The sequence below is a fragment of the Manduca sexta genome, chromosome 28, assembly GCF_014839805.1.
Source record: "Manduca sexta isolate Smith_Timp_Sample1 chromosome 28, JHU_Msex_v1.0, whole genome shotgun sequence".
Classification (NCBI taxonomy): Eukaryota; Metazoa; Arthropoda; class Insecta; order Lepidoptera; family Sphingidae; genus Manduca; species Manduca sexta.
The window spans coordinates 10,748,325-10,765,053 of NC_051142.1; the positions used below are offsets into that span (position 1 = coordinate 10,748,325).

Genomic DNA, 16,729 nt, shown 5'->3' on the forward strand with positions numbered 1-16,729 from the left:
CAAAGTACAAACATGACATGCACATATTGAATTCACTGGCTCGTCTAAATAAAAGCAATTTATCGGGTGCCCTATTATTTTTTACAGATAGACACGCCAATAAGCAAGCTCAATTGACAAGTCTCGACTCTCGACGTTTATTGACATCTGCAACTAAGTGCTTCGGTCTCTGTAAAATTATTTTATTGATTATGTTGCATTAGTGATGAGATGTTACTATTACTAGTTACTGCTACTTGTGTTTTATCAGAACTCGACAAAGTCCCTACGATCAAAACTAATCGAACGTTCAGCAGAATGCAAACTTCGATAACCAAGGATTGAAAAATTGTAGCCGCCTAGAAATTAAAAGGTCCAGATTTCCGAAATGCGATTTAAAAAAAGAAATTCAAATAATAAAAGCCTTTTGCATTAATGCAGACGGCTACTTCTAGCCTCAAGTTACCGATTACCGTCCATAATTTGCATCGTTGTTGGCACATTTAGGCGAGAATTAGGACACTCTTAACACATTCGGCTACGTCTCATATTAGCACCTGAATGTGCAATAATTGTAATACAATTTCGCATTAAAGATGAGAAGTGAAAGCGATAAAATATGCCTAACAACGAACCCACGTGTTGGCCTCCTAATGTAAGACTTCCTAGCCTTAAGGTGACTTGGAATTAAATTCTATTTACCCTGGGCTAATCCTTCTAAAGCGAGTCACTTCCTACGATTATAAATGCGTGTGTTCTGATGTTTATTACACAGTCACGAGCCAGTGAACCCATATATTTAGATGTAACTCTAGGAAAAGATAACACATTGTAAATTTTCCGTATTACCATAAAGAATACTTGATCATTTATCCATAAGGCTTGTGTTAAATAAGCGTACAAAAAAACCCTAAATAAGGACTATCACAAGTATGCACGGCTAAAATATACATATCAATTAATGCGGTTTTGTCCAATCTACATTCGCAATCAAAGCCACGCACGATTGTACAATCCAAATAAAAGATAGGATCACGATTTCTTAATCATCAACGTCATCAGCTACAGGATGTCCACTGCTGAACATAGGCCTCCCCCAGAGGCCAAATTTCTTCATAATAATAAAATATGCTGAATATCTCCGGTCGGGCACAACCACGCAATTAAACCGCCCTTTACTGTAACGCCGGCAGTTTTAGCTCACTACCTAATCGCAAAGTTCAAATTACACATGTTGACACAACAGCCGACAAAAACCACAACACGTCCTAATTGCTTACTACGCTAGGGATTACGACTGCCTTACTTAATTGTGCTGGAGTGCGTATTAATGTTAATAACAGAGATTTTCCTTCTACGGGGGCTGAATAGTTTTTTTCCTTGAGCAGCTTACCTTAATATGGGTCAAGTATGAAGTACACTGAATTACGGTCATCACCGGCTAGTAATAAGTTTTGTTCAACAGCATAATAAATAGGATTTTTGCGTGATACCGTTGATTACCTGTATGTTTATAAAATTAAATCGATAAATTAACGCAAACCGCATGACTGGCACTGACTTCACAAATTAACATACCGATTGAAATAATGAAAACTACTTCAATATGACATTTTATTTCGAATAGATTGTTTTATAATCTGTGATACCGTAATAATTTAGATGGGATTTAGGGTTTATATAGTGGGCCTTTTTCATTGTGTTACGTTAGTGTACGACTCAATGTAGCGGGTTATCCAATTACATCAAATCTACATGATATTGGTTAGATCAATGGGTCTCCAAGACTACGTGCATCGTTTGTCGATGCATATTTAGGATATTCTCATTTTAAAATCTTTAATATAATTGTTTTTAGTAAAACCACCGCTCACAACACCATGCCATAAAATACAATCAAAATTAGATCGTACGCATCAATGCATGTTCAATGTTATCAGTTACGGAAATATACTGGCAATTGCGAGGTAATAATGTATCTATATTACTGAGATATTTGAATATTAAAGCAAATCATTTACTTATACAATGTAAATCATCAAAAACTCACACATATGCATATCAGACGACAGTTGTTCTGAGCATATGTATACTATTATAATCGCAGTGAAATGAATACAAGATAGAAACACTTTCTTACATAGCAAGCTATGAAAAATGCGACACACGTTGCAAATAAAAATAAACAATATTATTTTACTTGTGTTACGACTGTAGCCATTTTCACATAACTTATTCGAGTTCCGGAGTACGCATCAAAACAACATGTCGTCAGTCCGCACATGCAGTGGAGATCCTAATTTAGGAAAGGAGGTGTTACTCTCGCAAAATATATTAAACGGCTAGCGTACTTCCTCATAACTTGGAGTTGGTTGCGTTGATTGTAACGGCCACTTAGCATGGACATGTCTAACAAGAAGTTGGTTGTACTCACTCTTTAATTGTTACACTGGTCAATACGCTAAAATTAGACTCGGGTGAAAAGGAACTTATATATTTTTTAATACCGGTAGCAATAAGTCACGATGTGTCATTGCGGTATCGAGTTATATTTAGCAGTATTCTAAGGAATTTAATATTAGTTTTTTTAGATTAATTATCAAGGCTTACATTTTAGTAGTTTTTTCTTAAAAGTTAGCACACTACGTCCATATTGCACTGACTTCTTTAAACGAATAAATATTAAGAATGAAAATACCGAATACCATTGCTAAAGAAAAGTAAGAATTTAACCGAAGTAGCTTCCTCCGTACCGATTTTTATCGCCTTTAACATAAAATTGTTTTTAGAATATCCATTTTCTACCTAATATAATTTTATTGTAATTGCGTTCACAGTCCTGAACAGTGTTTCCCCATCGCACCGTACAAACACAAAAACTATGGAAACTGGAAACACTAGAATTTTACAGTAGATGCTTTTTAATTTTTCTATCACACCATAGCATAAATACTGTGATGGAGTAAAAAATATATATCACTATGTTTTATGATAATAGATAAATATTTAGATATACATGTAATAAAATAACCCATCTTAAATATGCTCAAACGAAGCTACAAAACGAAATTTATAAGTAAGAATATTCCTGGATGTCGTAATTTTCGTACTAGCCTAGCGGGATACAAATGAATTGCCTATAGGTCTCGGGTGCCAACGTTCGGGGCTTATTTCTGACTTTCCGAAGCTATATGGATTTTTATTTTTAACTGTCGCTCGCTTCGACCGTGGAAACATCATGAAAAACTTGAATATCTAAAATATTTTTCTTAAACATTTCAAAGGTATTTCTGCAGTCGTTCAATGCGCATTACAGTAAGTACACTGGGTATAAGACAAATTAGGTAATAACTATTTCCAATTGAAAGTATTAGTAAAAGTGAGCTCTTAGTATACTGAGCCGATTTTATTTCATTTTTTTTCCTTATCTATACTATTATATAAAGCTGAAGAGTTTGTTTGTTTGTTTGTTTGTTTGTTTGTTTGTTTGTTTGTTTGTTTGTTTGTTTGTTTGAACGCGCTAATCTCAGGAACTACCGGTCCAAACTGAAAAATTCTTTTTGCGTTGGATAGCCCTTTGTTCGTGGAGTGCTATAGGCTATATATCATCACGCTATACCCAATAGGAGCGGAGCAGTAATGTCTAATCTCAGGAACTACCGGTCCGAACTGAAAAATTCTTTTTGCGTTGGATAGCCCTTTGTTCGTGGAGTGCTATAGGCTATATATCATCACGCTATACCCATTAGGAGCGGAGCAGTAATGGCTAATCTCAGGAACTACCGGTCCAAACTGAAAAATTCTTTTTGCGTTGGATAGCCTTTTGTTCGTGGAGTGCTATAGGCTATATATCATCACGCTATACCCAATAGGAGCAGAGCAGTAATGGCTAATCTCAGGAACTACCGGTTCGAACTAAAAAATCATTTTGTATTGGATAGCCCTTTGTTCGTGAAGTGCTATAGGCTATATATCATCACGCTATGACCAATAGGAGCAGAGCAGTAATCGCTAATCTCAGGAACTACCGGTTCGAACTGAAAAAATATTTTTGTGTTGGATAGCCCTTTGTTCCTGGAGTGCTATAGGTTATATATCGTCACGCTATGACCAATAGGAGCGGAGCAGTAATGAAACATGATGCAAAAACGGGGACAATTTATTAGTTTTGAGAGCTTCTGTTGCGTGCGCTGCGTAAACGGTTAAAGTTATGCAACAATAATGTATGACGGGATTGTTCCTCTTAAAAAGTTCTACAAAAATATATCATAAAACAAAGTCCCCCGCTGCATCGGTCTGCCCGAACGTGTTAAACTCAAAAACTACCCAACGTATTAGGATAAAATTTGGTATGGAGACAGTTTGAGACCCTGGTAAGAACATAGGCTCCCGGGAAAATATATAGCGTGACTTTTATAACGGAAAACTTTAGCCCGAAAAACTTTATAACGCGGGCGGAGCCGCGGGCAAAAGCTAGTATGTACATAAAAATGGCTAAAACAAAACTATGTACTTCTAGGATTGATTGATGAAATTTAATAACATCTAATAGTTTAAACCATCATAATTCATGAATGAATTCATTACGTTAATTGGCATCAATGAACACTTGCACAATAAATCCGTTCATTAAACATAACTGCACATTAAACTTGGCACGAACCAAGTTTCCTCAATAATTATACACCGCAGCAAATTGGCAATTCATTTAGCGGCGATTTCATTTGTTGCGTGGGCCCCTGTGTCCAGGTGTTATCCTGTCGATTATCAATTCACGTCGCAATGGAGCCGGCCTACGGGCCCGCGCCTTATGCGGAAACCCACATTACAAGTATGAAATTCAACGTTTAGGGCTGCCAAAGTCCGGTTTCCTCCGGCTTTGAACCAATTCGTATGGCATTTTAGAAAAAGTGATAATGTATAAACAGCTTTTTAATACTTAAGTAAATTTTATTCAACTTACATATGTAAAATACAACGAAAAATGAGAAATATCCTGAGAAAAATTTGTTTTACTTTATGACTGGGATTTTTGACGTCTCCGTCAAGCGTCGACAATCTAAGTTATGGCTGAACTAAAAATGCGGCCCTATATGGTCCCTATGGCTCTGTCCTTACAACGCGAATAAGCAGTCGGGCGTGCGACCAAAACGGAAACTTGAAAGTGGAATTTCAAGTTTAATTCCAGAAGCCACTTGTGTTGTGGGAAGGTCTTACTGTAACCGTCCCGTAAGATCGCAGACTCCTTTATTATCGATAAATTCACGGTGAACGCTAAGCGCGGAATCTGTGCGAACCGTGTTTATGGGAAGGATAACACGATAAGCAATATTTAGAAGATCCGTGTAGAAACATTTGTATCTATGGAATAAGAATGCCTGCACTGTTTTGGCTTCGGTTTATTCGCCTTTCAATTTGTGGCGTTCGATATTAAAAGTTATAGTCACCTTGGTGTCTGTCACAAACGTTTAACGCGCATATTTTTTTTTTATCTTATCCGTATTATCGTAATTATGTGATGAAATATTGGTCTCTGTTTTTCTGCCTTTTGCGATTCAAAACCATTAAACGCCGTGTATACGGCTTAGAATTTTTCTGATACTTCATAAAAAATATTTTAACTCTGTTTATACGACTTATTTTCATTTTTAACATCTAAGATTCTTATTTTTCATTTCTAATGTAATCAAATGAAATAATTAGAGGGTTACATTGACCGTTAACCTTGACTTATGTTTAACAAAAAAGACGCTACGTAACTTGACTGTTGTTTTAAATTAATATTATGTCGAATTAAATTATGCTAATACACTAAAGTCGAACTCAATCGTAGCATACAATTTAATAAGACGTGTAAAAAATATATGAAATGATAAACACATTCAAGTTCATTATTGTAATCATGCAAGGTCATATTTGTCATGATTTTATTAAAAAGTACCTAATATGACTATTACAATTGCAAATACATATTATAATTTTAAAACTGATATGAGGAAAATAAATAAGTATGTAAATTTTTGCGTTAGCAAATAATTTTGTCCAGTTGAGTTAAAACCTGGTGTAGTAAAGTTGGCTTAATATGCTTAAATTTCTTTTCACATAATTGATCATAATATTACTATGAAATAAATACGTAACACAGAGAAAATGAGTATAGCATAAGTCTTGTAATATATATGTGCGTTTGCGTATAGTCCCATAAACAATATAATATAAAGTGATGTTCTATAAATCTACATTGTTATTTGTACATATTATGTGTTATAGGTACACATATAGATATCTACATAAAAACTGGTATTGCAACGTTGGTATTATATAAATATAGCCAACAAATAATATGTAATAACATTGAGTAAAATTTCAGATGTATTTGCGTGTTCGCAGTTTATTTAAACGATAGAGTGGATGTTTCTTGGCGTCACCGGTCCGCCTACGTTCAGTCTATTTAGCCGTCAATCGATATAAATGTCTATAATTGCAACGATAAGTATCAATAGTCAATGCCGAGTACAAATCTATATTTCAAGCATTTTGAATTTAGTATTTATTTGACAAATAGATTGGGACCAAAAAATATACATCACATAAATGATAACACGGCTTAACACAAGGTCGTCAACAACAATTTTCTATGTCGATGCTACAATTAATAGGTCATAGAAATGAAAACGTCAATAATTTTAGGTATCAATAACAAGATATTCGATACATAGGTAGTATTTGGTATTAATACTATCAAGTATATATGTATAGTAACAGTAGCTAAAGTTTATTGTGGCTTAATGTTAATGTGGAGACTAGTTATGTGAAACGCGTTTGTCTCATTGAATATATTTTGCTTAATGAAATATTGATAAACGTACATGTTCCAATGCTAAAGATACGCAATTGACATTTTCCATTGAATGGCAAGAATATGCTAATCAGTATGCGCGTTTATTAATATTATCATTTGCATTATCCGTTTATATGTGTAGCTGGTTTGTTTATCTTTTCTACGCTCATTCGATGTTTGTTATGCGATATTCTTATAATTTGTGACGATTTGATACTGGATAGTATTTATCGCGCTAAATTACAAGATGGATATTATCACTACGCAAAATACGCTGCGACTTACGATCCATACACTTAAGATAGTACAAGTTCAACGAGTTGCATGCATATTTACCTCATAATAAGAATTAATGCATTTTTTAAAGTGTAAAAGGAGTTATTTCACTTGTGTAGAGTAACGAACACGCAAAAAAAAAATCTGCTTCGGATCTTTAAACGGTCACAAATGGTTTCAAGCAAGCGGAGCATAATTTAACCGTCGTTTTAAATTACAGCAGCTTATGTATCACATTAAAACATGTGAGACGCGTTCGGGAAACTCTATACGAATCCAATCGGGTTTAAATGAGCACGTTTTGAGCAAAATTGTCACTCCAATGGAAAACTAGTACATTTTAAGATACCATTCAGTTGTACCCGTAATTAAAAGCAAGAGGAGCATAACCGATAGTGTAATCAGGTCAGGCTGTATCACGCACACGGGGCCAATTAAACAGTCTGTTTTAGTGAGTGTGCGGACCAGCATGCAGTCAGCTGATTGCACTGCCTCAATTGATTGCTTGCGAGTAAATTGCTCTTGGAGAGAGCAGTTGCGCAAAAGTTACAATAAAATATGTTCTTTGCTATTATAGTAATTATAATCGAGTTTAGTATTAGATTAGATACACCTTGTACAAATATAAATTACTAGCTTTTGCCCGCGGCTCCGCCCTCGTTATAAAGTTTTTCAGGCTAAAGTTTTCCGTTATAAAAGTAGTAGTTTCCCCGGAGCCTATGTTCTTCCCAGGGTCTCAAACTGTCTCCATACCAAATTTCATCTTAATACGTTGGGTAGTTTTTGAGTTTAACACGTTCAGGCAGACAGATGCAGCGGGGGACTTTGTTTTATAATATATTTTTTAGAACTTTTTAAGAGGAACAATCCCGTCAATTTCTCTTGTATTAATGTAGTATTAATTTCGTTCTTATTTTATTATTTGTTTTGTTTTTTTATATATATATATTTATGTAACTAAAACCAAATAAAATATTTCTTTCTTTCTTTCTTTCTTTCTTTCATACATCATTGTTGCATAACTTTAACCGTTTACGCAGCGCCCGCAACGGAAGCTCTCAAAACTAATAAATTATCCCCGTTTTTGCAACATGTTTCATTACTGCTCCGCTCCTATTGGTCATAGCGTGATGATATATAGCCTATAGCACTCCACAAATAAAGGGCTATCCAACACAAAACGATTATTTCAGTTCAAACTGGTAGTTCCTGAGATTAGCCATTACAGCTCCGCTCCTATTGGTCATAGCGTGATGATATATAACTTTGAGCACTCCACAAACAAAGGGCTATTCAACACAAAAAGAATTTTTCAATTCGAAATGGTAGTTCCTGAGATTAGCCATTACTGCTCGGCTCCTATTGGGTATAGCGTGATGATATATAGCCTATAGCATTCCACGAACAAAGGGCTATCCAACGCAAAAGAATTTTTCAGTTTGGACCGGTACTTCCTGAGATTAGCGCGTTCAAACAAACAAACAAACAAACTCTTCAGCTTTATATAATAGTACTAGCTTTTGCCCGCGGCTCCGCCCGCGTTATACAGTTTTTCAGGCTAAAGTTTTCCGTTATAAAAGTAGTAGTTTCCCGGGAGCCTCTCAAACTGTCTCCATACCAAATTTCATCTTAAATCGTTGGGTAGTTTTTGAGTTTAACACGTTCAGGCAGACAGATGCAGCGGGGGACTTTGTTTATAATATATTTTTTAGAACTTTTTAAGAGGAATAATCCCGTCATACATCATTGTTGCATAACTTTAACCGTTTACGCAGCGCACGCAACGGAAGCTCTCAAAACTAATAATTTCTCCCCGTTTTTGCAACATGTTTCATTACTGCTCCGCTCCGATTGGTCATAGCGTGATGATATATAGCCTATAGCACTCCAGGAACAAAGGGCTATCCAACACAAAAAAGATTTTTTCAGTTCAAACACGGTAGTTCCTGAGATTAGCCATTACTGCTCCGCTCCTATTAGTCATAGCGTGATGATATAAAGCCTATAGCACTCCAGGAACAAAGTGCTATCCAACACAAAAATATTTGTTTCAGATCGATCTGATAGTTCCTGAGATTAGCCATTACTGCTCCGCTCCTATTGGTCATAGCGTGATGATATATACCCCATAGTACTCCACGAACAAAGAACTATCCAACACAAAAATATTTTTTCAGTTTGAACCGGTAGTTCCTGAGATTAGCCATTACTGCTCCGCTCCTATTGGTCATAGCGTGATGATATATAGCCTATAGCACTACACTAATAAAGAGCTATCCAACACAAAAATAATTTTTCAGTTCGAACCGGTAGGTCCTGAGATTAGCCATTACTGCTCCGCTCCTATTGGTCATAGCGTGATGATATATAGCCTATAGCACTCCACGAATAAAGGGCTATCCAACGCAAAAAGAATTTTTCAATTTGGACTGGTAGTTCCTGAGATTAGCGCGTTCAAACAAACAAACAAACAAACAAACAAACAAACAAACTCTTCAGCTTTATATAATAAGTATAGATTTCAAGAAAATCCATGGTCTATTATAAAATCCTGCAAGAGTTTTTACCGTTACCGAATATTTTGTGTACTTTATTGGACAACGTCGGCTTTGCACCAACCTTGTTAATCGGCAATACATACAATAGACAAGTGTGCGCGGGTGGAGAAGTGATATTTTGCTTAAGGTCATAATCGATGTATAGTCGGTAAATGGAATATAGTAAGAGAGCTTGTATTCTTTGTGAATTTATCGTTCGCTTTAACGGTGAAGGAAAACATCGTGAGGAAACCTGCACATCTGAGAACTTCTCTATAGGAATTTCGAAGGTGTGTGAAGTCTACCAATCCGCACTAGGCCAGCGTGGTGGACTAAGGCCTAATCCCTCTCAGTAGTAGAGGAGGCCCGTGCTCAGCAGTGGGCAAGTATATAATACAGGGCTGATATTATTATATAAGAGAGCTTGTTAGACTCTCCCCTGATGTATTATCTCTATAATATGCCCACTACCTACCGTTCGCTGGCACCCTCAGTGATAGTGGTAGGGCCCACCAAATCATCATTGGGATTGCCGAGGTTGCTAAGCCGGGGGATATCTTGTACACCGTTAGCAGGGTACCCCGGTGATAACCGTGGCAGTTCATAAAAGCAAAAAAAAAATATGCCCACTTGTAAGGATCTTTACGGTGACTAAAAACCCGAAAGTCTTGTGCAATATAAGAACTAGGTCAACAGCAAGTACCCTGTTGGTTTTGATTCCCTTATGAAAACGCAAAATATGCAAAGATACGCGAACGTAAACGTTCTTTTGATCGCGTTGCATTACAAGTTTTTTTTCACAGTTGAAAGAGACCGTAGACCCCTGGGTCTACGGTATCAAATACCTGTATTTGATATATAAATTTCAACTTGATACCTCTACGCATTTCTAAGAAAAAAGTTCTTGACCAGACTGACGGGCAACGGTGATCCTATAAACGTTCCTTTTGAGGTACAAAACCCTAAAAACAATAAACTGTCTACATATTCTACAGGGAGGAAAAATGCAATTTCATCTTAATAAACTTGTAACAAAAGAAATTGAGTCTTCATCGAATAACCACGCGATGAGATTATTTCAAAGAATAATTAAATTTCAATGCTATCCCTCAGTCGAGTTACAGTCGAGCCGAGCTATTTTCACTAGCCTAAAGAATAAGTTTTCATCTCAATGAAGCTTGTATTAAAATACGATCACAGATTTTTTACATTAATAAAAACCATATTGAGCACGCGAGTGGATTTTATAGTCTTTTTATTGATTTCTGTGACATACGGATCGCACTTTAATGACTCAAATCGTTAACAGCTAAGTAATGATAATTTTAATCATGTAGTCGTTTACGCAAGTTCTTAAACATTCTCACGGTGGGTAACAGTAGTTTTGCGTAACTTAAAGTGTGAATGAATAATGTTCTGTTAATGTGGAGAATATAAGAGTTCATTGATTTGTTCTTTAGAACGTGCTAAACTTTGGAACGACTACGCCGCTTCTGAAAATTCTTTCACTTACAGGAAGCTACTAACTATAAGAAAAGAAATAGATTAAAAAACACTTAAGTTAAATTTGTACCAAATATCTATTTCCGTTGTCACTCTGTTACTTTAGAATAATAGAGACGGCATGCTGTAAGAAACCAAAAAGATGAAATAAAACGGAAATCAAAAAGACTCACAACACATGTCGACCAGCCTGTCATAGCGATTCGTTTAAGGAACAAATTTATTTTGCGTGATTGCGTGATTTGGAAGTTTTAGATTTACGAACGCATTTTCAAGCTTTAATTTTCGACTGCGCAAGGGGTCACCTCTCATCAAATTACAGTAATTTTATGAATCTATAAAATGTGACATTATTTCTAACATCGCTAACTCCAGTGGATGTTGGCACGTAACATAAAGCAAGCTTAGGGGGGAAATTCCGCATTGGAGCGAGGGTCGTGATAAAAGGCTAGTTCGTTGGGTGCGGGTTTTTGCGGCTCGCCGGGCCGGCTGGTCGCTGCTTATAAAAACAAATGAAAGCAGCCGGTACGGTGCAGCACGGCTGTTGCCACTTCTTTAATTAGAATCGACGCTCGTCAAAGAACTACTTACTTAGCGACTAACTGCTTTCGTGTTGTTACTTGGCCGTATTAATATGTTGTTTTTCTTCATGGGTACAATATTGGTTAATGCTGCGCTAGTTGGCTTATGAAGCGTTTTAAAATACCATTTTTTACATATAGAATTTCATTAAAATCTAAAATTATAGCCTCACTTATGTACACGTATAGTAGCCGTATCACTATGTCAGTCTCCACAACTAGTCTGTTCGGTTCCGGCTTATCTACATCACTTCGTCTTATTCGCTTACTATTTGTTTTGCATGTGTGGTTGACTGTATACCACTGTTGTATTTCTGCTGCCAAGTAGTTCTTGCATAATTAACAATAAGCCAAAATATTAGATTAGACCGCCAAGATAAGGAAATTCGGAGATTCGAACCTAGCCCCCAAAGCACGCCACGACGCTCTCAGTAAATAACATTCGTGCCATTAAATTAAACAAAACATTAGGACATTATAAAAAAAAAATATGGTAAACTAGAAGAGTTTCCACTAACAACGGATGAAGCTGTGGCCATAATATAACCACAAAATATATAATTAAAACTAAGTAAGTAATCAAATATGATCAAGTTATTTTACTAGAAGTACCAGTTTATGATAACGGATTTTATGCATCCACATTAATTATACGTTTGACAGTTAACCGAGTGGGCAGGAACATGAATGTAAGTAGTGGGCAGAATAGCACCTTTAATTATGATAGATACCCCGGATCCTTGGTACGGAAGGCATGGGCGTCAGATAAGGAAATATGACACGATTGCCACCCATGAGCCTAATGAGAGAAAACAAATGCATCAGATACTATATATATTACATACTCGTATATTAAAAATATAGTACAATGTTTAAATGACGCATTTGCTGAATAATCTTTTTAAATTTACTTTCTTCGGAACAGATCCTCAATAGTCATTTTCAGTCGTTAGATATAGCGCAAAATTTACAGATTCCCGCGATATGAATACAGATCTAGATTAAAATCCCAGGCCTCTAGATCTCGGATAAAAGTGTTAAAACGTTTACGTAATTGATAATTTTAAAATAAGGTCCTTGTAAAGGTAGTTAGTACAAGAGGCAAATAAATAAATAATAAAGATTAACACCTTTTGTTAACTAACATTGTGAATTGCAATAATTTGAAATTTAAAATATACTCTCGTACGCATGACACAGATTTTTTAACATTATTATATTATTACAAACGGTTCATTATATTATTAGAAGACCATAATTATATCGCTCGATGTAATTGCCGAGTGTCTTGCCCGATATTACGTAGTTTAAGTTATAAATAAGTTTTTTGGGAAATTAACAACTATCAATCTTCATTATAGCACTTAGGTACTTACTCCATCTAAGCTATGGTGCCGAAGCTTAGGTCGTATATTTTTTTTATCTGAAATGTTTTCGCTGATGTTTTTTTTCTACAACTAGATTGCGAGCTAGCGTAATCACGTAATTATCTTTACAATTGTTACGCGATAGGAAAACGCGAGTTGTAAACAATGTCAAACAATTTGTATTGCCTGGAAAGCGTTGTTGTATCGCACACGCGGTATAACTAACGTAAAGAAGTCTCAGGTTTGAATCCCAGGTTACGCATGAGATATTGGGCTTTTCTCTTCAGTATCACCCTGATGTAGAAAAAAATCCGGTAAATGCCAAGCTCGCATTCTATTAAATGGAACCTAACCAACGAAAAAATTTAACTTACTTTTTAATGACATTTATTTTGTTTGATTTTTTAATTTATTTTACATATATATACTGTTCAAGTAACATATTGTAGTGTTATTTTATTTAGTAATGCAATGTCTAAATGACCCTTATTGTAATTTTTCTGCAGACATTTTTATTTATTTGTATGTATTAGATGAACTGCAGAATCAATAGATTTGGTTCAAATTTGGTACACAAATAAATCAAGCTATGGATTAATAAATTTAATAATAGGTTAATTTATATCCCATGTGGGCATAGTGTTTTATTCTGGAAAAGATTTACAAACAAAACAAATTGTATTACCTTGTATGTTTTTTAATTGAATCAATAAACTTTACCATAAATTGTAGCAAATTATGTCACTAGTAAGCATACATAAATGTAAAGAAAGCATCTAGTGAGTAATATTATCACAATTTACAAAAGAAACCACACAACTAAAATTACAATTATGCTTCATTCATCAATGAATTTTCCTTAAGGAAGGTAAATGCTTAATTTATATAGATACACTAATTTATTATTATGGTATATATTTTCTGTGATTTATGAATGCATGTTGTCAATTGTAAAACAAACAATTCAATCAATGAACAAACCTATTATTATTGTTTCTGCAAATAGCATTCAAAACAGAAGATAGTAGTGTTTTTGATGCAAATTATATCAGTATTTTAATTTAACTACAAATAACAGATTATACATGAACACATATTTGAGAGGCACTTGTGCACTCAATAACATACTACATAAATAGAAGCACTCAGATTTCCTTTGCAACACCTTCCAATGATGTTTTAAATCAAAGATAACATACTTGAGTTCTATTAGTTTTGTCTTAATGCTTTCAGCTGCTTGTTTATTAATGGTATATACTGGGAAAATATGAATATACAAGATTTCATTTATATCGCTTCCAGATGAAAATACTGCTCTGGTATGAATTCCCACACTATACATTTCCAAGATGAAAGAAGCCTATTATATGTTAAATTGAATCTTGTTCTATATGTGAGACAAATCTCATCTGAATTTCAATTTAATGATTTACGTGGTTAGTTCTAACAACATATTCATCAATTTGTATTTTTTATAAATTATTATGTTAGTATGATGGTAGGGTCAAATGTTCCAAATTCGTAATATTTATCAATAATAACTTTGATTTAAATTATTGTATTTATGAAATATTTCAGATTTGAAATTTAAAAGCATGGTATTTTTTGATTGTATAAGTTTTGATAAGATTAGATGTGAATCTTTACATCTTAAAAAAATTATAAATTACTAAATTGATAGTATTGTCTTGCTCATATAGTAAACATTAATAATTATTATTAATATTTATTATTTACATTAATATTTACTATCTTTGCTGGCTCGAAATAGGCTTATCTATTGTATTCATTTTGTTCTATATTTTTTTGTCTTTGATAGCTGAGAGGTACCCAAATATAATAAAATAAAATAAAATTATAAATTGTGTAAATTATATAATTTTCTCTTAATTATAAGAGCCACATAATCAATAATATTTAATTATTTTCATACTCTGGTGCAGAATACATGTTCTGGCAACATATATAACATAGTCTAATGTAAAGCATGTTTTGAACATTGATAATTTCTATTTCATTTCTAATTAATCATAAATTTGATTATCTACTGATGTCAAAAAAGTAAATTAACCATAACCTTGTTCCCTTAGTTACCCAAAAACATAAAATTGATTGTATCTAGTCCTTCAATATTATTTATAAACAATGTTTATGTCATTAAACAGTAAACATACTTTATAATATGTTATTTCCAAAATATTTTTATGATGGTTTACATACACTATTGCAGAGTGATCTAAAATTTATTTTTTTTATGTTCTAAGATTTTTAAATATCAGATGGTTGAATAAAAAATAGAAAATAATTCATACAATAAACATAACATACCTGGTCTGGGCAGAAGTATCCAAAAGCAACCATGCCAAATAACGAAAGCAATAAACAGAAGAGTATAACTTTTCTCAGTTTAGATCTTGGTTCCATTTTCTTTATCTCGTAGACACCACTGGGCAGCAACAAAGCGAAATCACTATCTACTTGCACTGATACACTTTTTTGCATTTCGACCGGGTGCATGTCTCATTTTTACAGAAATATCTCCAGACAACTACACACACTTATTTGATCTATTGTCTTTACGCTTGCGAGTTAATTTCTCGTCGTAAATTACATGGCTGTCGTAGTTAGCTAACGTAAATCGTTTACGATAACATTGTTATGCTGATATCGCGCTAATGTGTTACGACATTAAAAGTCAAAAATAAATCGGCAGGACAGACGGCCGTGTGCGACATTCAAACGAAGACTGAGCACCGACTGCTACTGACAACACTCGGGTTACTCAGAACCGCGATGCAAATATAAATGTATACAAACAACATAGGTTACTAGACCCTATCGTCACCTAAACCGACATTGTGCCCGCATATCTTCACACAAGAATGAAACATAATATTATGTGAACCACTGTTAAAATTATAGTTTGTAAACAGAAAACTGTAAAACCCTATCATTTTTGATTTTACACTGGTGAATGACAATAATTATTACTTGTGAAAGTTCGGCCGTCGGAACGTGTTGATGAAGGACAGCAATACGAAAATCCCTCTAGTGTTATGAAAAATGTTGAAAAGACGCTATTAATAGCAGTAACTATGTATGGAACGCAACAGCGATTTATCGTTCCGAAACCATCTGACGGCTGTCAACATGACATTAGCACTTTGAATAAAATATTCGTTCTGAATTACTTGTAAGAAAGACTAATTAATATGGATCGTGGATCTATTTAGAATTATTCATAAATATCATAAATAATATTTAAGCGTTGCTCGCGGCTCTGCCCACATGAAAGATATTCTTTTTTTTTTCCCCATTACAAAAGTTCTATTTTACCGGGATAAAAAGCAATTTAACTTAATTACTTATAATAAGACGTGAACTTTTTTATCCAAGCCCATAAAGCGTTATGAATTCTTTTTTTTATTTCTAACATGCATCTAGTACCTAGATCTTGTTACCGTGAGCTGGGTTACGTTTATGGCAAATTTCGAAATTTTAGTAGATTATAGGTGTACTCGAACCATAATACGATTTTTGGAATTAAAATAATTCATTTTAATTATTTTTTTTTGTCTACCTACTTATACTTATTGCACATTTTCTTGCTTCGTGTATTGACAAAACTCTGTACAGAATATAGCA

At 34.4% G+C, this 16,729-nt stretch overlaps 1 protein-coding gene across 1 annotated transcript in view; it reads right to left on the reverse strand.

The window, feature by feature from the left end:
- The window catches only part of LOC115445525 (heparan-sulfate 6-O-sulfotransferase 2), a 99,125-nt gene extending 83,039 nt beyond the window's left edge, over window positions 1-16,086 (reverse strand). The window contains exon 1 of the mRNA XM_030171816.2: window positions 15,413-16,086. Within this exon, the coding sequence (XP_030027676.1) occupies window positions 15,413-15,601 (189 nt within the window). The 5' untranslated portion in view covers window positions 15,602-16,086. The remainder of the gene's footprint in view (window positions 1-15,412) is intronic.
- Window positions 16,087-16,729: the final 643 nt, after the last annotated feature.